Raw genomic sequence first — 22776 nt, 5'->3', positions numbered from 1 at the left:
TAGACCCTGCCCAGACCTCCCAGCATGACGGACTGTAACCTGTCAGATGAAATAAACCTTCTCCTCCACAAACTGCTTTAATCATGGTATGTATCACAGCCACAGAAATCTAAGACCTTACCAAAGATAAAGAATCTCAATGGAGTTACAGGAGACATGAGGTACCCAAATTGGGAGCTATTTCACAAGTAACTGATTGGAGAACTTTAATAGTTTCAAAATCATAAAATGCAAAGAAAAAACATAATTGTTTTTTAGTCACTGAGGGTGACTAAAGAGACATGACAACTGAACAGTGATGTGTGGGCCTTAGTGAAACAGTTGCTGAGTCATGGAAGGGCTTGGACAATTAACTGGTAATAGACAGAATGCTAACTTCCTCATTTCGATAGTGTGTTTGACAGAGTGTTGTGGCTAATGACATGTCCTGTTAAGAAAAATTTCAAGCTAACATCTTTGGTATAATGAGTCATTACACTGACAGTGTGCTTTTAAGTGGTTCAGAGAAAATAAGCTTTTTGCATAGTATTTTCAATTTTTCTGTAAATTGTGACTAAATACACACACACACACACACACACACCACTGTTGAAGGAGACTGATATTAAGTCTGGTAGTCAGTCAAAAGTAGTGTGTAACCTGAGGAGTTACACAAGTCCATCAGTCGGTTTCCCGAACATGTATCCTACTTGCCATGACTAGAGTAACTCCCATTTGCAAGACACACACAAGTGCTGACTTCCAATATGGACTCCGGTAAGGTAAGAGTCATGTCAGCAGCTCTTGCTCAAATTCCCTAGACAAAGGAAGCATTCAATAGCACCAAAAATGAGTGGCTGACAGATGAACACACGGGAATAGGAGAGCAGCAGGGTTGGGGGAGTGAAGCCGACCAAGACGCCCTTTCCTTCCCTCGCACCTCCTAATCCTTGTTATCCTCCATAGACCAGTTTATGGGTATCACAGAGGCAAGAGCCAGGCCTCTCACTGCTGATCCCTAATCATGTGCTGTTGGGTAAGTTAGCACAGTTTCCTTAACTGTAAAACGGGGATGTAAAAATAAGTTTGTATATTTTAACGGACTTGTGATATGTTTCAGGTTAATTATCTAGACTCAGTTCTCTAAAGAGATATTACTTGTGGGATGGAAAGACCACCCAATAAATAAACAATAAATCACACTGGTCGTGATTTTTTATACTTTATAATGGTAATTTCTATAGTCTGATTATACTCCTTGAACTAGGAAAATACCCATTGTAGAAGTTATCCTGGTTCTTCCTCCCTTCTCAAGCTCCCAGAAATAAGATTTGGACTCAAAATATATTGACAAATACCTTGGCCAAATAGCTATGCTCTTCTCTGACTAATCACAACTTAAAGTAACCATTCATTCTAATCTATAGTCTGCCACCGTGGCTGGTTACCTGTGCTGAGGCGTGTCCATCTTATCACATCTTCCTGAGAAATCCCAAGCAAATCTTCCACACCTGGCTCTATCCCAGAATTCTTTCTGCCTCCCAGATGTCCTACCTTCTATTCTACCTCTCCTATAGGCTGTAAGTTTTTTTTAAGTGGCATGTGATACATCCAGACAATACACAAGCTATTCTCTCTATAATCTATTTTACAAAAACAAAAGTCTAATGCGGCACAAGTCAACTGAGTGACGTGTTCGAAGTGGCACAGGAGGTGAGGTTCAGCTCAGACATCAGCCAAGACCTCCACAAATCATGAATGGCCTTTGTTAAACAAGACAAAACAAAACCCCACTTTGGTAAAGGCTGCCAGGTAAGCCTTATCCCTTTGATGAAACACCTCTTAGAGCAGAGGTACCAAGCTTTAGTGCCCATCAGTCATATGAGAGATTCGTAAGCTCTAGCTTGTTGTTTCCACTCCGCAGAGCTCCTGACCAGCTGAGTCTGCAAAGGACAGAACCGGTTTGGAAGGCAAGGAAACACTGCAGGCAGGAGATGGAGTCCTGTGGTGAAACTAAAGAGTCAGGAGGGACAGTTATCAAGTGAAGCTTAGCAGAGCTGTAGGGGCATTGCCCAACAAGAGAAAAACACCAGCTTAACCCTGCCTGTGGCAAATCACCTTTGGAGAGGAATAGCAACAATTTTCTAAAACCACAAACGACCATAAGAGGTAGGTTACCTGAGTAGCTTAATAAGTATTTTAAAAAATAAATCCATAATTTAAAAATTCCTCAAAAGAAACCCCTGTGGTTCCAAGAACTTTCCTGGAGAATTCTAGGCCTTTAAAGCACAACAGAGTTATACAATGTTTCTAGTTGAAGAATCCAGAGAACACTTCCTAGACTAAAAACCAAAGCAGAAAAAGGCAGTTCTAAAAAGAGAGTAGAAAAAAAAATGGTTGAGGTGACATATCCCTGTTAACATAACACTTGGGCAACTGAGGCAGGAGGATTGCTACAAGTTTGATTCCAGCCTCTAGGACATAGAGATTATCAGGACATTCAGGGATATACATGGACTCTACCTAGAAAAACAAAATAAAACCAATAACAGATGGGGGAGGAGGGGGAAAGGGAAGGAAGAGAAGGAGGAGGGGGGAAGGGGAGGAAGAAGAAGGGGGAGGAGGGAAGGGGAGGAAGAAGAAGGGGGAGGAGCAATAAGACAAGGAAGAAGAGGAAGCTGATGGAAAAAAAGCTAAAGAGAAAGGATAACATACCAATATCTCAACAGCATAGATGCAAAATTCTTTAAGATAACATAATGAGAGAGTAATCAGCAAAATCTGATTCCAATTCCAGGTTACAGCAATCGGTGCTCTCTAATACCATGATAGGCAATGGTAATGGAGATGTCCAGGAAACTTCCCAGAGCAATTGCCTGGGTCCTGCAATGACACTGGGCACATTAAATCTTTTTCTGCTTTGATTTCCCTTCCCCACCCTAATCTGGGGAAGGGAAGAGCTGGAATTCTGTGCCCATGGCCTTTGTTCTAACAAAGTGAAGTCCTGAGTTCCACACAAAGTTGATGACTCTGAATGTGCAGAGACAAACAGGAGAAAGGTTGGCTTAAAGATATAAGTACTGGGCAGGTCAGTAAAGGGCATATATAAGCCACAGTGACCCCCCTGAGTAGCAACCACAGTCCAAGAAAAGCACATCCTCTGGTCAAGACATTGGCAGCCCAAACCTATGAAACTTTTCTTCAAATTTGTTGACTGTGTTTGTATTGAAACCTTAAACCCTAACTTTATGAATGAATATTTTAATGAGAGCATTAAACCTCCACCTCTCCACCTTCCTAACGTTGGCCAAATGTGAAGAGAGTCCATTGTTAATCAGCTAATCTTGGTATAAAATGCATGAACCAACCCAGCCCTCAGCTTGGATGTGTCTTATGGTGGAAGGGCTCCCGGCCGCCCTTCTTCCAGCACAGTGCATGCCTCAGCTGCTTCTGCTCTCTTCCTGTCTACATGGCCCCCAGCACTCACCGTTGCAGGCTCCAGTGCTAGGCGTGTGTATCCTCTTGTCCTGCTGCGATGAAGCTTCTGGAACAGACCTTTATCAAAAAAACCATACAGACAGATGAGTATACCTTAGCTTCTGTGCATCTGGGAGGGACAGCCGGGCTGACGTAGCGGTTCACATGAGACAATCCTCAGTAGGCTCAGATCTATGCTCACACGGTCCCCAGTGTCGGTGGCACTCTTGGGAGCCTTGCTGGAGAAAGTGTGTCACTGGAGGCAGGCTTTACAAACTCATAGCCCTGCTGCTCTTCCAGCTTACTCTCTGCTGCATCTTGCATGAAGATGAGGATCTGATCTCTCAGCTATCTGCTCCTGATGCAGTGTCTGCTGCCCACACCCCATCATCATCACACATCCTTATTGTCTGGAACTGTAAGCCCAAATACATTTATTTCCGTAAGTTGCTTTTGGTCATGGTGTTTTATCACAGCAACAGAGAAGCAGCTAGCACATCTGTTAGCAAGCCTGCATGTGCCTGTGGAGCTCCTGGAAATGTTGGTAAAGCTCCCGTTCTGACTGGGAATGTCTGAGGGGCGCCTGGGGTTCTACATTTTTAATATGCTGCACTGATGGTCTGCACACCCCACTTAGCTACTCCTTCCCAAGACTCCTTCATTTTCCACTACAGTAAACTCTGTGCTCTCCGATTCCTGACTGAGGGCCTGCTTTTGGGAGAGTCCTTTTTCTATCTCAAATTCTACATTCCTTATAGTAGGAGCTGTAGAAGACACCCTTACCTCCAGAGACAGGGGTTTTGACAATTCCTAAGTAAATACTCTGAAGAGTCTCTCCTGTCTTGAGATTATGTAGTTTATAGCTCTCTACTCGGCGAGTTTTCTTGTTCTGTGTATATGGTCTTTAACTCTCCATATTGTTCATTTCCCAAAGATACCTCTGGACACAAATGGACAAATGTGGGGTTTTCTTAAAATAATAAAAATTTTATGCCAGGGTATTTGAGAGAGAAAATGTTCACGCATGCAGATGACATTTTACCTTAGTGTGCCTACAACAAAGGGGTCATCCAAACAAGAGGTGACAAAGATAGAGACATGATAGTTAGTATAATGTGTCTGTTTTTTTTTTTTTGTGAAAGATAAAGAATCAGATAGTTAATATAATGTGTGTGTGTGTGTGTGTGTGTGTGTGTGTGTGTGTGAAATACTTCTAGATAGTCACATACAGACACATGCTGTCTCATTTCAAATCATGTTTTTGGAAAGTGTCTTCTTATACCTAAGCTTGAACATTTGTGAAAGGTCTAACGCTGATAAGAACCCACACACGGGAGGCCACACAATTCACAAACACCATTTTAGTCAAACTAACACAGAGATGGTTTACTTCTAATACTTTCGTAAGTCCCCCCCCCTCCCCGAGCATTTACAGGTCAAATTCACTGTAATTGCTGTGTAACAAAGGAGCTCACACGACTGTGTGCACTAATGTCTCATTCATTCATAAGTCTGCATGTCTGCTGGGTGGCTCTGTTTGCACGGTTTGTGGGTGGCAGGGACCACCAGTAATGTGACTGAATACATGAATCCAGTCAGATGCTCATAGGTCACAAGTTGGGTGTAGATTCTCCTAAGTCCCTAAGAGTACAAGGTGTCACTATGGGTGAAACCTGGTACCTTTCTACCTCCCCATTTTTCATCCCAAAGCAAGTCACAAGATCATAGTCCAGCATCAATGGAAACCTCCCACAGAGTTATCAATCAGTAAATGGAGTGACTCCATGGTGAACAGTTACAGTTAGGAATTCACTGACTCCTAAATGGTGAGGATTGCCATTACAGAAGATACATTAAAAGGTGTAAGAACATTTCAGGCATTTTCCAATAGGGGCTACCACACATGAGAAGGGCCCAGTCACAACTGCCCTTGAATAAGTGGATGGCTATTAAAAGAGAACATCTTGCACACAACAGCTTAAATTGGCTTCAAAGTCACCTTTGGAGCCTGAGAATGTGATTCGTTTGGTACGGGTGCTTGCCTGCCACAAGGGCCACCCTGGGCTCACTCTTCCACCACTTCAAGCACAGCACAAGCCTGTGATCTCATACTGGGGAGGTAAGGCGAGCAGCCCTGGGCTACATAAGACCTTCTTTTTAAAAACCATTTTTATAAGATCTAACTTAGCCGGGCAGTGGTGGCGCACGCCTTTAATCCCAGCACTTGGGAGGCAGAGGCAGGTGGATTTCTGAGTTCGAGGCCAGCCTGGTCTACAGAGTGAGTTCCAGGGCAGCCAGGGCTACGCAGAGAAACACTGTCTCAGAAAACCAAAACAAAAAACAAAAAAACAAAACCAAAAAAAAAAAACCCAAAAAACCAACAACAACAACAACAACAACAAAAAACAACCTAACTTAATATTTTTATTTGTGCTTATATACTCTGAAACTGTACTGGCCAGGTACAAAGGATCCTAAAAGCTATCAACCCGGTACTTCTCTTTCTCTTCATTTATTAAATACGTGTGTATTTACAGGGGAAGTGAAATCCTCAGGATCGTGGCTAGAGAGATGGATCACTGGTCAACAGCTGGCATTGCTTTTCCAAAGGTTTGACAGCAGACAGCTCACAACGGCCTACAATTCCAGCCCATAGCTATCCATAATTCCAGCTCCAGGGTGCTCCCATGCCTCCAGCCTCAGGTACGTATACCCACACACAGACAAATACACACACACACTTTAAAATAATAATTAAAAAAATCTTTAAAGACCCAGGCTCCCCTTCTTGATGCTCCCACACTGGGATTGGTGGCCAGAGGCCTAATGCTGAACGTGCAGCAATATTCCCAGGAGTCAGTGAGATCCCAGGACAGGCAGGAGGCTCTGGCTTCCAGCCACTTGGTCCTGATGTTTTAGTCAGTACCAGGCAAGCCACCTCACCCCTCCAGGCCTCCGTTACTCCATCCGTGGATCCGGAAGCCCCGGGAGCCTTGGGAACCCCTGGAGGGTTTTGATGCCCCGGTTTCCACCAGAAAAACTGCTTTGTAAAGCCAGTGGCTGGCGCTCTACAAAGCACAGCACCTGCTGGCGCTGAGTGTAGGCCTCCAGTTCGCATACACTGTCCTAGATTTGTCTCCCGTGAACGCTGGGAGACACTAGAAAACCTCTGACGCACCTACACCCTGCAGCTCCTCGGGACGTTTGTTTTTCAGTTTGTTTGGCAGTGGAATCAGTTTCCTAACAAAATGATCTTTGGAGCTGCTGTAGTGTCCTAAGAACCTGAAGGTAGAATTTGACAAAGGCCGGAGCAGTAAGTTTTGCAATGTCTGGCAAGGGGAAAGGGCCAACTGCTAAACCAACCAAAGCAACAAAGCCCAGAAGCCCAAGCAAAGGTTCTGCCCTCTCCTCTCCGGAGAGCATGCAATCCCTTCTAAGGCTCCCTCCTCTGCCAAGGTCTTCAGATGATGACCATTGCCCTGCATTCTAGAAACACCTGTCTCCGCCCAGTGCGTTTTGGAGCTGGGGCAGCGCTCCTGTTCTGCTCAGAGAGAGGCTGGCGTCTTCCCTCGCCCTCCTCGCGACAGTCCCCGGGTGACTCGGGTGACTCGTAGGACCCTGACCTCTCACCTCCTAAGTACCTGGCAGCGGGCGCGGGCGGCGCCCTTTGGAGCCGGGGCGGGCCCCAGGGGATCGGGATGGCCTGCGGCTGGCGTCTGAGGCTCTCTCAGCCGGGACCATGGAACCGACGGTGGCGCCCGGCGAGGTGCTCATGAGCCAGGCCATCCAGCCGGCGCACGCCGACTCCCGCGGCGAGCTGAGCGCAGGACAGCTGCTCAAGTGGATGGACACCACCGCCTGCCTGGCTGGTAGGTGCGCCGCCCACGCGGGGGCACCGTCGGGCGGGGAGGGCTGCTGCTGGTGGCCAGGGAGGTGATAGTGTCCGGGGATCTTGAAGGACTGGGGTGTCTGGAGCTGAGGATGAGCTAGGCTGGCCTGGAAGCCAGAGAGAGCGTGGGAAAAGGAAGGAAGCAAAGCGAAGGGCAGGATTCCCAGAGCTGAGAGCAGGCGCGGACGGGAATGATGGCTAAGATAGCTGCTGACAGCGACCCAGACCAGTGGTTCTCGGGCATTTATTTGGTTGGACTCCTTTCAACTCACAAAACAAAGTGAAGACCCCTCCCTCACCCCCGGCCGCGAGCGCACACACAAAGACTTTGCTATATAGATTGCGTAGAGCTGTACTTAACCATATTCAAAATTTCAAAGATCGAGCTCATTGACTAAATAGAGCTGAGGCTGGAAAAAGTGTTCACACTGCAAGCATGAAACCCCGATTCACTTTCTAGTCTCAGAGGCAGGCACACACTCACGCACACTCGCACACGCACACATACACGTTATTATATTTTCTTAACAAACAACTACATTATTTTCTTACACGACTGGTCACAGTTCACGGTTTTCATGATCTAAAAGCTTCCTTGGTGAAACATTGCTCCTTTGCAGTCTTCCCTTCTGTGTTCAGTTTACTGCTATCAGCTGTTAGGCAGTCAGGGGAAACTTGATGATATATTCCTGAGAAAGACTGGGAGTAAGGCCGGCAGGAAGGGCGAGTGGTATAATCCACTAGTGAAGGGCTTGCCTGGCTTGCATGAGGCCGGCGTGACTTCCATCCCAGCACTGAGGGTGGGGGTGGGGCACAAAATCATCTAACACGGATAGAATGATGTCTCCAGGCCATCCCTGAAGTTTCTAGTTTGGAAGTGACAGTTCCCTGGTGTGGCTGTGCTGTATAAGCCAATCACCAGGGTTAAAGAGATGAGAGGAACCCACCCTTATCCCAGGGGACTCGATCTTAGCTCTTAGAAGGATGTGAGGCACCAGCAAGAGCCAGTCTGCAAATCAGGAGGAGAGTTTTCACCAGTCTGACATGACAGGTGGTGGGCCTGACAGCCTTCAGAACTCTGAGAAACTAAATGTCTGTTGTCCAAGCCTCCCAGTCCGTAGTGGGGTGCTGTGGCCACCCCAGAAAAGGCAGAGGCTCAGCATTGCTATGATTTATCATCTGACTTTAACTGACTTGTGATTAAAGATGAAAGAAAGCCCTGCTTTTAAAACTACTGTGTTATAATATAAATGGCTTTCTAACTAAAAGCCTGGGTTGAGCAGTATGTGAATGTCCTATGCCCACGCTGACTTCTCTCATCTTTAGACCAGTGATAGAGCCTTGGACACAGCGTGCCTTGCCACCTGCCCTTCTGAAGAGAATCTTTTGGTGTCCCTGGGCTATCTGGCTTCCCTGGGATCCGTTATCTCTACACAGTGAACTTTACATACATAAATCATATCACTGACTCCCACTCAGGACCTCTCTATATCTTCCCATCATCCTTGAGGTAAAAACCAAAGTCTCCCCATTTTTCACAGATGCTCTTGTAGTAGAAATCTCATTCTCTCTGAGGACCAGATAGGCCCTCAGTTGATTCTGAGCCTAGCTTAGGACATTAGACTGATTGGCTATAGGATGTTCCATCAGAGGCCTTTGACACTAAGGATAAATACAGCATTGTATTCCCCTTACAAATAGTCTCCATGGTAACTGCCTCCTCTCCAGACTGTCTCACAGCAGCCATGGCAGCCTTCTGGGTTTTTACTAGTGTGTGTCAAGATTTTCTTCCTAAGAAACTTTGTATCTGTTCTTCCTTCTTGGCCCAGTCCCCCATCTCGATCCTCAGTTTCAACGTCCTTTCTCCATTTTCCCCAGGTTCCCTAGTCTCTGAAGTCCTGACCCTTGTGCTGAGCCTCCATTTCCACTGCCTGGTTCTAGCTCTGGGCAAAAATGTATTCAGATGAAAAACTTAGATCTGGGAGGAACTTTACATGTCATGTGTTCTAGTCACATTCCGCATACTGCATGCAGCTCAAGTACAGTTCAAAACATCACAGACCCTACTTTTCTTATTGCATCAATATAGTGTCAACTCTCTCCTGTTAGTCACCTGTAAAATTTGGCTACATTTTCAACGACAGTTCTTTCATCTTATTTGCTGGTTTGGTTTCAATCTTAATGGTTCTAACAAGAATTGAATTGGGTTACAACAATGTTACAAGAAATCAGAAATATGTAAATAAAAGAAAGAAGTACAAAAATTATTGACATTGCTGATGAAAGGGATACCTATTTCAGAGGCACTGAATACAATTGGCATTAGGAGATTCTAATTTGACCTTTTGGAGAACTTAAATCATAGGAAGACTATAGATAATCAATTATACTATGCTTTAGTAATTATATTGCCATTGGTAATTTCATAACTGACAATGTTACTATTACAAATGCTAAAGACTCCTTATGATAAGGTTCACTTGTGAAATACAGATAATGACCACGTTGAACGCTGTGGAAATAAGAGCCAACACATAATCAGGAGACATTATTCAAGCAAGATTGGTTGAATTTTAAGAGAAACACAAAAGCAGGTGTTTCTAGCATTGTTTCAACCAGAGTTCTGTTGGCCAGTGCTCTGTATTCTTGCATCTCCTAACATAAATAAGTCCATGGCAAGTGTCCCCAAGATGTTCCAAAACATCTTTCTCAATATTTAAAAAAGAATCGAACAGCTCGGATCACATTAGCATGAGGCCCCACCCACAGCTGTGATCCACCCGGTAGTCTCTCAGTCCTCTCAGACTTGAAACCATCACTGCGCATGCTCCACACCCATGCCCACTGCTTGTTTGAACTCTCTCAAGACCACCCTTCCTTCTCCATGATGTTGGTGAATCTTTCTGAATCTTCACTTTTAACGAGTGCCACGTGACTCATCCTTGACGTACTATCCATGTCTTCCTGCTCTACACATTCAGTAAATAACCCTTTCATGTTTGGATTTGCTAACGCCACCTTAGCTTTTCAGTCCAGCCCCCATGCTGAAGCTCCACTCAGCACCACTGCCTAGTGTCTGTCCCCGCCATCCTGCCTCGTGGGCTTCAGAGTGATGCTCAAGATCTTTTCCCTGTATTCTGGTCTCACCTCCATAGTGCAGCTAAGGTTCAGCTGGAAATCGCTGACCTCATCATGTCAGATACCTTTTTTGTCTTTGCTTTTTGTTTCTTTAAAAAATGGACTTGCAAGCTCCTTTGGAGGATCTAGCAAGGGAGCACAGCTACGCATGTACCCTTGTCTGAAGATGGGTCCTCCTCTGTTCAGGGGAAGATCATTCTGTTCCACCCAGTGTGGCTCCGTGAGGCACCCAGGCAGCCAGCCAGATCAGCTGAATCAACCCTGGCAATCAATGGGGTGACAGATGTCACGACCAGATCGCCCCCTCCCCCATCCCCTTTGTTTCTTTACTGAAGGCTGAGAGAGTTTTACCTCTAACCTGGTCAAATACTTCCTGTCAGAAATCTTTGCCACATCAATAACAACTATTAACTCAGGAGAGAACATCAAATAAAGGTAAATTCAGGCAACCAAGAGGTGAATGAAAGGGTTTGAAACACTGGAAGTCACACTCAGAGGAGGAGAACAGTAGTGACCCAACTTTTCTTTTCTTTGTTTAGTTTTTATGAGATGGTGTGTGTGTGTGTTAGAAATATGCAGGTTTGCCAATCTGAACACCCAAAGGACAATGTTTGAAGAAATCACATCCACTGAAATATGAAGGGAGAGAGACAGGGAGTAAACAGCTTTGCTTTAATCCGTAAGCTGATAGCTGGCACACTCTGAGTTTTGTATGTACAGGGTAGACTTCAAATTTCCATGTAGAGATCAGAGAACGTGAAGGAGCCATGCCCATCTCTAAAGTGACAGGGCTTTATGGTTTATATTTAGTAAACTAAAACACCTGGGCTTTAAAGAAAACAACAAAAGCAAAACTAATACTTTTCAATCAGAGCCCACTGTTTCAATAACAAACCAACAATGGCACAGATCTAATAGAAAACCCTTACATCCAATTAAGCTGGCAAACACAATTTGTTTCTCAAAGATAATCAGTGGGAACTAATCTATAGATGACATTGATGCTGGAATTAAACTTCAAAGGCTTTAATGTGGCTATTATAGTTATACTCAAGGAAATTGATAATATTATGTTAAAGATTAGAAAGAAACAATAAATCTCAAAAAATGAAATAGAAAGTGTTTTATGAGGACTATATGGAAACTCAATAACAGAAATATAGCATCTAAATTTTCAAATAAATTGTATAGCCTTAACTACTGAATAAAAATGGCTGGGGAGAAATTCAACAAATGTAAAAAAAATTAATGTAAAGTATCTGATCTTTCAAACAAAATTGGGGTTATGGTAGGCAATTGTATAGCACACTTGCCTACCAAGCATGCGTTAGAATTAAATCCCTAGTACCTACACAAGTACACAAAGTTGCATACAGTCATGAAAAAAATTAAAAGAAAGTTTTTATATATGCATAAGGCCTCCCAAAGGAAAAATGCCCCCCAAACATGCTGAAAATCATACAATTAGATTCAAAAATCCATAGATCACCAATCAAGATTAATTTAAAAATTATCATACCTAGGAATATTTTAATCATATATGTTTAAAAACAAAGTCTTAAAAGCCAGAAGGGCTGTACTCAGTGTAGCAATAAGTAAAATTACCACCAACCTCATCTGCAACAGCAGAGACCTGGTTGGCCCAACTACATTAGTGTTTGCAGCTAATTGATCACAGCAGAGGTCAGAAGACAGCAAATAATATCTGATAATAACAGTCCTGAAAAGATGACAAGCAAGAGCTTCCAGGCCCCATCAGGCCCCCTGTAACCACCGCTCTGTCTGTCTGCCATCCTCAGGCCTCCTGTAACCACTGCTCTGCCTGTCTGCCATCCTCAGGACCCCTGTAACCACCGCTCTGCCTGTCTGCCACCCTCAGGACCCCTGTAACCACTACTCTGTCTGTCTGCCACCCTCAGGCTCTGTCTGTCTGCCACCCTCAGGCCTCCTGTACCACCGCTCTCTCTGTCTGCCACCCTCAGGCCCCCTGTAACCACCGCTCTGTCTGTCTGCCACCCTCAGGCCCCCTGTAACCACCGCTCTGTCTGTCTGCCACCCCCAGGCCCCCTGTGACCACCACTCTGCCTGTCTGCCACCCTCAGGACCCCTGTGACCACCGCTCTGTCTGTCTGCCACCCTCAGGACCCCTGTAACCACCGCTCTGTCTGTCTGCCACCCTCAGGACCCCTGTAACCACTGCTCTGCCTGTCTGCCATCCTCAGGACCCCTGTAACCACCGCTCTGCCTGTCTGCCATCCTCAGGACCCCTGTAACCACTGCTCTGTCTGTCTGCCACCCTCAGGCTCCCTGTAACCACCGCTCTGCCTGTCTGCCACCCTCAGGCCCCCTGTACCACCGCTCTGTCTGTCTGCCACCCTCAGGCCCCCTGTGACCACCGCTCTGCCTGTCTGCCACCCTCAGGCCCCCTGTACCACCGCTCTGTCTGTCTGCCACCCTCAGGCTCTGCCTGTCTGCCACCCCCAGGCCCCCTGTGACCACCGCTCTGCCTGTCTGCCGCCCCCAGGCCCCCTGTGACCACCACTCTGTCTGTCTGCCACCCCCAGGCCCCCTGTGACCACCGCTCTGTCTGTCTGCCACCCCCAGGCCCCCTGTAACCACCGCTCTGTCTGTCTGCCACCCTCAGGCCCCCTGTGACCACCGCTCTGTCTTTCTGCCACCCTCAGGCTCCCTGTAACCACCGCTCTGTCTGTCTGCCATCCTCAGGACCCCTGTAACCACCGCTCTGCCTGTCTGCCACCCTCAGGCCCCCTGTGACCACCGCTCTGCCTTCTCATCAGCCTTCCTGCACACTCTCCCCTCTCATATCATTTCACTCAGGCTCAGATCTCGGCTCAAGGACCTTCACTTGTTCCATGAGTCACAGACTCTATGTTTTCTTCAGAACGTGTAACTCATTTTGTCATTGTATATTTGTGTAACCAATCTCTGGCTTTCCCTTTACACGTCATGGAAACTGGGGTCGTGGGCAAATTTCCAGCACCCTGGAGGGATGCTGGCATAGCACAGATGTTCAATAAGTATTAGTTGAGGATAAGAATGGATACTAGTGCTACCTTATCAATAAGCGTGGTATGAATACATGGACTATAACCAGCTACTGTGCTCCCTTCCATCTTCCTAGGACATCAGCAATATCCCAAGTATTTCTACTGTCCTTGAAAGTATGAAGGTCAATCAAAATGTTAAGAACCAGGATAATCTGGTCCTTTTGAATTCATTTCGGTGGAGCCCACTTCCCACACCAGAAGGGACTCAAAGGATGTAATAGGCACACAGGAGCCATTTGGAACGCTATGTGGGAGCAATAGGCCCAGAAGAGGCTTGTCAGTTATAAAATAGTTCAGCAAAAGGACATGGATTTGAAAGTGTCAAACTCTAGATGTGTTTCGTTGGTGTGGACTCAGTTGGAGACATGAGGCGCGCTCATCCGATTGCCAGGCGCACGTGTAAAATGAAGGGCGCCGTATCGACTTGTCCACGGGTGAGGGACCTAATGCTGGCCTCTCGGAGCAGTGTCTTTTCCTTTTTATTGGTTCCTACAAGTGTGGAGTACAAAGAATGGCTGTTGGGACCATGTTCAGAGCATTCTTAGCCTCCTCTACCCAACCCTTTCCTAGAACTCCTATTTTTTGGTAGTCAAAAACTACTAGAACAACCATTTGAATCTTTCTAAGATAAAATTTCCTCATTTAAGGGTGGAACCAATGATATTACTAACCTTCTCTGACTGTCGTGCGTGGCCTGATGCACAGCCAGTGCCTGACATGCGTGGCCTGGTGCACGGCCAGTGCCTGACATGCGTGGCCTGGTGCATGGCCAATGGCTGACCTGCATGGCCTGGTGCACGGCCAATGGCTGACCTGCATGGCCTGGTGCATGGCCAGTGACTGACATGTGTAGCCTGGTGCATGGCCAGTGGCTGACATGCGTGGCCTGGTGCATGGCCAGTGGCTGACATGCATGGCCTGGTGCATGGCCAGTGGCTGACATGTGTGGCCTGGTGCATGGCCAGTGGCTGACATGCGTGGCCTGGTGCACGGCCAGTGGCTGACATGCGTAGCCTGGTGCATGGCCAATGGCTGACCTGCATGGCCTGGTGCACGACCAGGGGCTGACATGCCTGGCCTGGTGCATGGCTAATGACATGCTTTGTAACGTCCTGCCACCTGCTGCTACTCCTCCATGGTCCATCATGCGGTCTACCTCTGTGTTCTGTAAGCACAGTGTTCTCCTGGAAAGCGCGATAGAGCACTACACTCTTATCTTAGTGGTTACTACACTTTAATGACTTCAGTCATTTAAAATTGGCAAATCAGATTAGTGTACATGATCATACTTTATTAATAAGAACGTTTTAACTCAATAGACTGTCCCTTCACCAACTGAGTGTTTATTAGGTACTTTTGTTTTTTTAAATCAGTATTTTACAGCATGTTTTTGAAAAAACATTCAGTAATCTGAAGAAAGGTTGGCTTTAAGGATATGGTCTGAGAACGAATCTGTAAGGACCCCTGAGCAGACTGGAAAGATTTCCACTCAATGCCTAGAAAATCACCTGAGCATACATCATGTTTGCCTCAAGCTAAATCCACCCTGAACATGACTAGAGTTTGATACTTCCAAATCCTTGTCTTTTGCTAAATTGTCTTATAACTGACATGCCTCTTATGTGCCCATTGTTTCTACATAGAATTCCAAAATAATTAATTTCTCGCCTTTCTATACCAAAAATGATCAGTTAATAATCCATTCTCCACAGGGAACAAGAATTTAGTTTAATTCTTTGTCACTTCTTCATAATGTGTCTCAACTGAGAAACCTTCAAGTTTAAGAATGAAGCTAAAAGTTCTTTAACAGGAAGTGAACCAAGCAAAATGATACACACCTAAAAAGCCCAGTGCCTGAGAGGCTGAGGTGGGAGAGGGTGAGGGTGGAGTGGATTTAGAGCTGGAGGCCAGCCTTGGCTACAAAATGAGTCCCTGGCTACTTAGTCTAAGAATTTGTCTCAAAAAAAAAAAAAAAGTCAATGAAAATTTGTTTGGACTTTAAATGCCTCTCAAAAACAAAGCTGGCATAAACTCACATCCAAATCAGTTCCAAATAGCATACATTCTGGTATTTTTATGTTAAGCAAAACCAATAATTAAAACAATTCTGGACAAATTAAGCACAGATATAGACCACTGAAAATGTCCAGGGCCTCTTCACCCTTGCTTTGCCCTCTCACCTACATTGTTGTTATGCGGACAAATCGGTGCCAGCTTCATAACAATAAATGATGAGTACGGCCCGCCTGCCTCTCCTGTGCATCCTCAGATTCCCAGGAGTGTCCCTCGAATGTGGGAGGGGGTCTCCGTGTTCACAGTCACCTGTAATTTAAATATACTCAGCTACCAGCTATATGAGACAGTGGGTATAGCTTTGATCTTTATAAAATAAAAGAAGGATAATACTTAGTAATAATATAAAAGTATTCAGAGTCATCAAAAATTTGCAAAATTGTTACTTATACTTGCTAGATTTCCTGAGCATTGGTTTTAAAATTCAAATTAGAGATTCCCACATTAGGATTCAGGAGAAAGTACAGTAATCATCACACAGTAGAAACAACCTGCAGAGCCAAGGCCGGCTTATGAATCTGGGTCATCCTGAGTGTGTGGGCAGTGTGGTGCCCTAATGAGAGGGGCAGAGTGACCAAAGCCAATCCGCTCCCAAGTGCTTATTTTTCCTTTTGCTAAACCTTTTAATCAGAGCTGCTAACATAGCCTACCTTGGCCTGACTTTGTTTGCTTGTTTGTTTGTTTTTAAGCTGAAAAGCATGCTGGGATTTCCTGTGTCACAGCCTCAATGGATGACATTCGGTTTGAGGACACAGCTAGGTAAGTGGTGGTGGTGTTCTCTTCCCTTCCAGTGGATTTACTGGGTCGATTTGCAGGTCACGTTTATTGCACCTTATTCATCTGGAGTCAATGACCTGACTGTGCTTTCTTAGAAAACAAGAAACAGTTAAAAAAAAAAAATCCTCATGTCCACAAGTAGTCATTGTCCTAAGAACAATTTGGTCTCAGTTCTCTTAAGTAACTCTCGGTATCTAATGCACTGTAGTGTGAGGCCAGGCAGGCTTCCTATCTCGTCCTTATGGCCTTCTCCTACTTGGTCTCTGCTGCTGGGGTGCAAACACTCATGGTGTGTGTAAATAACTTAGATTATAAGGAAACTTTCATCAGGTCATTGACTCCAAATGAATAAGGTACAATAAATGTGAGATTGCTCATTCTTTTCAAAAAAGAACAGTAAAGAGTTATGCCTAAAACCTGCTTATTCTTTAATACGAAGCTTGTTAGCAAAGCAGACCTGTCTGCCTTTCTCAGCAGGAGACATAGTAGCACTAGAAAAAGCAATGAAATGAACGGACAAGGTGGCTGTAGCCTTGGGCAGAGCCGGCTGCCTGTAGCTGCTTGACTGACACAACTACAGCTTGCCTCGCCAACACTGTCATCAGAGATCTGAGAAGGATAAATCTTAACAGGAAGTATGATCCAAATGGCCTATGTATCAGTTAAAATTACAGAGCCGTGCCCATTACCTAGAGGGTCACCCACCAGGCTCCTGCGGTGTCAATGGCTTTGTTGGGGAGAGTAGCTCAGAAGACCTGAAAGGCTTTCCTGAGGAGCTAGAACGTGGGGAACGGACATTGCTTTGCCTACACAAAATGGAGCAATCAACTCTCCAGTGTCCTGATTGTCCACAGTTTGGGCCAGGTCCTAGAGGCACATCAGGTGAGGCATTGGGGCAGTTTTTCCCAGTGGTGAGAGTTATCACAATCCAGGTAGAGTTGCTGTGCCCATCACCTTTGAAGACCTTGGGGTCACTACAAGGAGTTGGGGTCTTTCATAGTAAGTTTTTTACCATTAAACACCTTGAATGCCATAGTCATCAGGTCTCTCACAAATTCGAAGTCCATTATCTATTAAGTATATATGAACCATACAAATTTGCTTGTTTATAGTTACTTGATTTAGGCTTAACCCTGAAACATATATAGAAAGCTAAATAAAGCTTGTCCCTGAAAATGAATTACATTTGTACTTAGTATGATTACAAGCATAGTTTTGAGCACATTAAAGAATTTAATCATTTATAAGATGACTGAACATTAAGTTATATGTCATAATTATCCTTAATAGTTTATAAGAAGTTAGCAGCTTTAATAAGATCAGAATTTTAGCCTTAAAATTATAATTTTTGACTCGAAGCTCTGTTAATATCAAAATAAAACTTTAAATCATAATTATAGCTCATAGAGAGACTGGGAATTTTATAAAACCATAAATATAGTCCATAGAGTGATTGAAAACCTTATTTTATTTTATTTTATTTTATTTTTTATCTTTTTATAGTATACCATTAAAGAATACTAAAATTTCTTGTATGACTAGTTTATCCAAATAGTTAAAGCTTAACAAAGTTATCAAAGACAGAGAGGCTAAACAAAAATCTTCAATTTAATTATTGTTAATCTAAGTAAACCTTAGAAATTTATAAGTTTTATTTATCAGCTATATTTTGTTCATTAAACATATGCTGTTTTTTATTTTAAAATTTCAGGACAAAAGTCACCTTTTAAAAATATTTATTCTAATCCAAACTATCTTGGGACCTGATGTTGTCTCCTGAGTCTAAAAAGTAATAATCAAAGTTGATTTAAAGTTATATAAAAGCATGCAATAGCAAATTACAATTACCTGTGTATAGATTTTTAATTATAAACTTTTTGTTACAAGTTTTAAGCTAATTTTTTGGGGTCTTGGAATTTTATAGAACTCTTCTGCTTACATCCTCTTGCAAGAGCCTTACAGATCCTGAGAAAAAGAAAGTTTATATGTTAGCAGCAGTTTTTAATATCTCTGGATACTATCTAATACCCCCTTAGGATGAGGGAACAATTTTTGTAATCAAGAACCAAGCCAGGAGGGAGACACCAAAGAGTGAGACATCTGTAATTAACATTTAACTATCTAACTGTTATATAAACCCCTTTATATAAACTTGAAATAACAGGAGACATAAGAGTAATAAATAAATTTACCACTTGTTGTAAGAAAAGTTTTCCTAAGTGGATGTTAGATATCTGGGCTCTATAATAGCTTTTTGGCATTGCATAGCTGGACCCCACCCTTATTCTTAGCTTCCAGCTGTATACCCTAGTCTCTCCAGAAAACCTTGAGACTTCACACAATTAGGACCTAATTGTGTACAACCAGCTAGTAGGAGTAACTGGATTCTTAGGTGAAGGTCCGATAACCTTGGTTATCTCCTTATGCTGAAGGAATATCAACTCTAACAAGTCCAGATTATGTTAAGCAAGCATATCTAGAGTTATCATTGAGAAGTTTTAGACGGATTTTATAAGCAGTGTGTATGTGTCTACATATAAAGGCAGATAACCTGAAAATCTTAATAAGTATTCTTTATCTTATAATATCATTAAATTGTAGAATAATTTAAGTATCTGTAACCTAGAGGCCATTAAACAGAAAACTATAAAATCCAGACATCTATAGGAACTCAGAAAACGTTGGCATCCAGTTGTTTTCCTTTTCCTTTTACAAATTTTTATTTTACAGTTTTTTAACTGTATTCAATAAGTTTACAACTCTTAAAGTACAGAAAGTTTGTCTTCTATCTGTTTTATTTTCTCTCTGTGTCCTAGAGTCAGATGGCCTTCTGACCTAGAACAGAGATTTTGGAGGAAATTTAGACAACCACGCTTGGGTTGGAAGAGGGAGGCCTTACCCTAACCTCAGCGCCAGCCTTCTAATCAGGCAGAACACATAAAACAATATTTTAATATTAATCATACCCAAAAGACACCTAATCCCTGAAAAACTGAATCCAGCGATCAGTGGGAGAGACCAGAGCAAGCAGAGTTACAAAGAAGACTTGGAGAAAAGAACTTCTGGGAGCAGGCGGGGCCAGCAGCACAGGAAGCAGTGGGAGGTAGAACAGGACCTGATGGTGCCTCCCAGGGTTACACACCAGGGTGCCGGCATCACCCACCCTAGCTCCCAGCCAGAGCTCTATGGCTAGAGAAAGGAGCCAGCTGACAGTTACATCAAGAAAGACATTCTTCAGAAGCAGAGCAAGGGGAAAGAATTGCAAATGGAGGCACAGAGAAGATCAATGTACCTGGAGGGCTTAAGCAGCAGGCTTCAGTGAGCCAACGAGAGGACAGCGATGAAGCAAGCTAGCCGGAGAAAGCTCCAAGCAGGAGCTAGCACAGAGACAGCCAGGAGCAGTGTGCCTTCAAAAATGCTGAAAAGGTAGCATGCAGTTCAGGGGCAATTCAGCTATGCTCAGTTCAATTCCTATCTCCGCGGGCAAATCTTAAAAACACAATCCCAACAGACAATAAAGAACAACAGAAAGGACAGTAAAACACAACCAAGAAAAAAAAAAAACAGCTACTCAGACTTACTTACTCATACGCCAAGACACCAAGACGTGGACAGTAAGTAGAGCATCCCTCTGCCCCATAGACCAGGTCTATGGTCTCATAAGATTTTGCCTTTTGTCTCTCCAAATATCTGGACTCTAAAACAGAGCAGAACAACTCACTGATAAGTCCGCACTTCAGAAGCACATTAGCTGGTGATTCTTACTTTTGGTTTCCAAATTTGGAGCCATACCACTGAGCTTGGGGTCTCCCAGGAATCTTGCTGGGGCCTCCAAATGTTATGGAGTTCATGACCCCCCCCCCGAAAAAAGACTATAAACTCAATCTAATTATAATTAGAATGATATATCGATTATCTGCTAGCAAGTCTCTGATCCAAATTTGAGACTGCCGTGGAGAAGTATGGGGAAGAACTTTTAAAAGGGAAAAAACTACATGAAGAACTTCAATATCTATGCAAGCAAGTAAAAACTGTTTTGTTCTGCCAACTTAAGTGATTAAGGCAACTCAAAACAATCTTTGGATTCTATAACTTTGCATAAGCAAGTTATAGAAGTGAAAAAAATCAGTCATATCCTAACAAGTGAGACTCTACAGCTTTGGGTGGGAAGTCAAGGTTACTGGGAACTTATCTGCCAAGGACTGAAGTCGGAGCTAATTGGCTGGTGGGTACCAAGATGGATGCCTAGCATAAAATGGAACTTCTTTAGCTATAACAATTGCTTTAGCAGCTTGTATGGATGAAAAATTCAAGTCAGAAAATAAAATAAGAAAGAGCAGTATGCTGCATCACAAGAACTCACCTTTGACCTGTGAGAATAATCAGCTCACATATACTTGTGTCAAGACCTTCTGTGGCCTTTGTCGTATGTGAATTATTCTAAAACTAATTCTGGTCATGATTTGTAAATAATTAGGCAAATACTCACATAAGGTTCCTTTAAATGGCATAACATAGCCACAATCACTGCATTGGAAGTTACACAAAAGAACTCTCTCCCAGATAGTTAAACTACCAAGTTCAGTTGCTTTCTATGATCTAACACTACATTGTAGTTTTGCTGTGTATCTGGTTTCTTGTTTAAAACATTTACAAGCAGTAGGTTCAAATGCTCAAAAATACATTTTACTCTGGTAAATTTAGTTTCTATCTCATTACATCCAAGGTGTCTTCTTCTCTCTTAAGCCTGATAATTACCTTTATATCTGATAATTACCTTTACATTAAAATATAAGTGAGCATTTATTCATATTTTTAACAAATAAAATCCAATATATTATGCCACTTTCTTCACCTTTTTCATACAAGAGTCAGCTCATAAAACCCCCCTAGAGCAATGCACACAACTGGTCATCACTCTAACAGGTACTTTGGCGTTCATTGTATAGATTCCTATTTGCATGGTTTTCATCAATAAGTGCTGAATTGCTTTGCTATTGTAGATAATACTTCAATATATGGATTTATGTGCTGCATGTTTGTATTTTTGCTATTGTATTTAGGGAATAGATGCCAAAAAACAGAACTGTTTAGTCAAAATGCAAATACATAGGCATTTCATTTGTTACCTATGCCTTGTCTGTGAAGGTTTTTGCATGACCTTTAATCCCTTTTTAAATTGCTTAAATTCAGCTAAACATTAAGAAAAGTATACTGCAATACTGATTTGTTCAGATTTTCAACACAGGAATTTCTAGTTTAAAGATATATACCTATGTACATATGTGATTCCTTTCTTCTAGTTTATCTGCCTGGATTGTTACAGAGTACGAGATCGTATATAGGGGCCCATATGTACACAAAGGCATTGAGTAGATATGGTCACTCTTCTAGGAAAACCAACTGATTTACCTCATAGACTGCCCTTAATATAGCTAAACAAGTCTCTCTGCTGCGATTAAAGCAGAATTAATTGCTGTCCCTTCTAGGAGCCCAAGTAGGACCATGTTCCCAGGGCTTTAATCTCAGATAAGAGTGGGATTTGAATTGTGGCCCAGCCAGTTGTTGACTATAGCACCATTTAAGCCCAGTTCCTGTTGAGAATGAAATGGGAATCATTGTGCTGACCACACCGAGTTATTGCTGTGATTCAGAGCATTTGGCACGCTGCCTGGTGAATGCGCAGTACTATAAAGTGTTCATTTTGTCACTGGTATGACTACAGTGAGGACAGCTCTTTATTTAATGACAAAGGTTTCTGTTGCCAATGACTTTTCAGTTGTTCTTTTCTATGCCTTTGGACTTGGTGTTTATCTGTACCTGAGCCTCAGAGAAAACCTTCAGTCATCAAACTCAACAGTCCTGACTCACTCACTCTACCTTAGTTCAGTGCCACCTTTAGTCAAAACTCAGTGAGCAATTAACTTAGAAAGACCCATGATTCTTCCAGGCAAGTCAACTATGCAGATAATTGAGAATGGAAAGAAAAGATTTTGGAAGGAGGAAGAAATCTTAAAATACTTACATTGCCTGAAAGATAAAAATCAGAAATGCAGAGATGTTGAAGGCTGAGAGACGTAATAGCTGAGGTCACAGGCTGGAAGGAGACAAGGCAATGGTGTTGGGTAGAGCACATAAATATGAGTATGAAGAGACCAGTGACAAAGTGGTTCAGATGGAGTCAGGTGGGGTGAGGCCAGCAAGAGAGCTTACACTGGGCAGCTTTTAACTTCTGCTAAGATGAAGGGATCAGTGTCCAAAAGACTTGACCTCAATGATTTCAGAGTTACAATAGCAGTCAAGTCGGTGGACTGAAGAGCAGCACTGAGGACCAATGTCTACCTAAAAGGCTGACCGATGGCCTGGTTTGTTTCT

General features: G+C 43.5%; 1 protein-coding gene across 1 annotated transcript in view; it reads left to right on the top strand.

Moving 5' to 3' along the window:
• The first annotated feature begins 7195 nt into the window (after positions 1-7195).
• The window catches only part of Acot12 (acyl-CoA thioesterase 12), a 42203-nt gene continuing 26622 nt past the window's right edge, over positions 7196-22776 (top strand). The window contains exons 1-2 of the mRNA XM_052160008.1: positions 7196-7325; positions 16314-16383. Of these exons, the coding sequence (XP_052015968.1) occupies positions 7196-7325; positions 16314-16383 (200 nt within the window). The remainder of the gene's footprint in view (positions 7326-16313; positions 16384-22776) is intronic.

Source organism: Apodemus sylvaticus, chromosome 16 (assembly GCF_947179515.1).
Source record: "Apodemus sylvaticus chromosome 16, mApoSyl1.1, whole genome shotgun sequence".
Lineage (NCBI taxonomy): Eukaryota > Metazoa > Chordata > Mammalia > Rodentia > Muridae > Apodemus > Apodemus sylvaticus.
The sequence above is the reverse complement of the archived record's forward strand: the minus strand, read 5'-3'. Positions and strand labels throughout refer to the sequence as shown.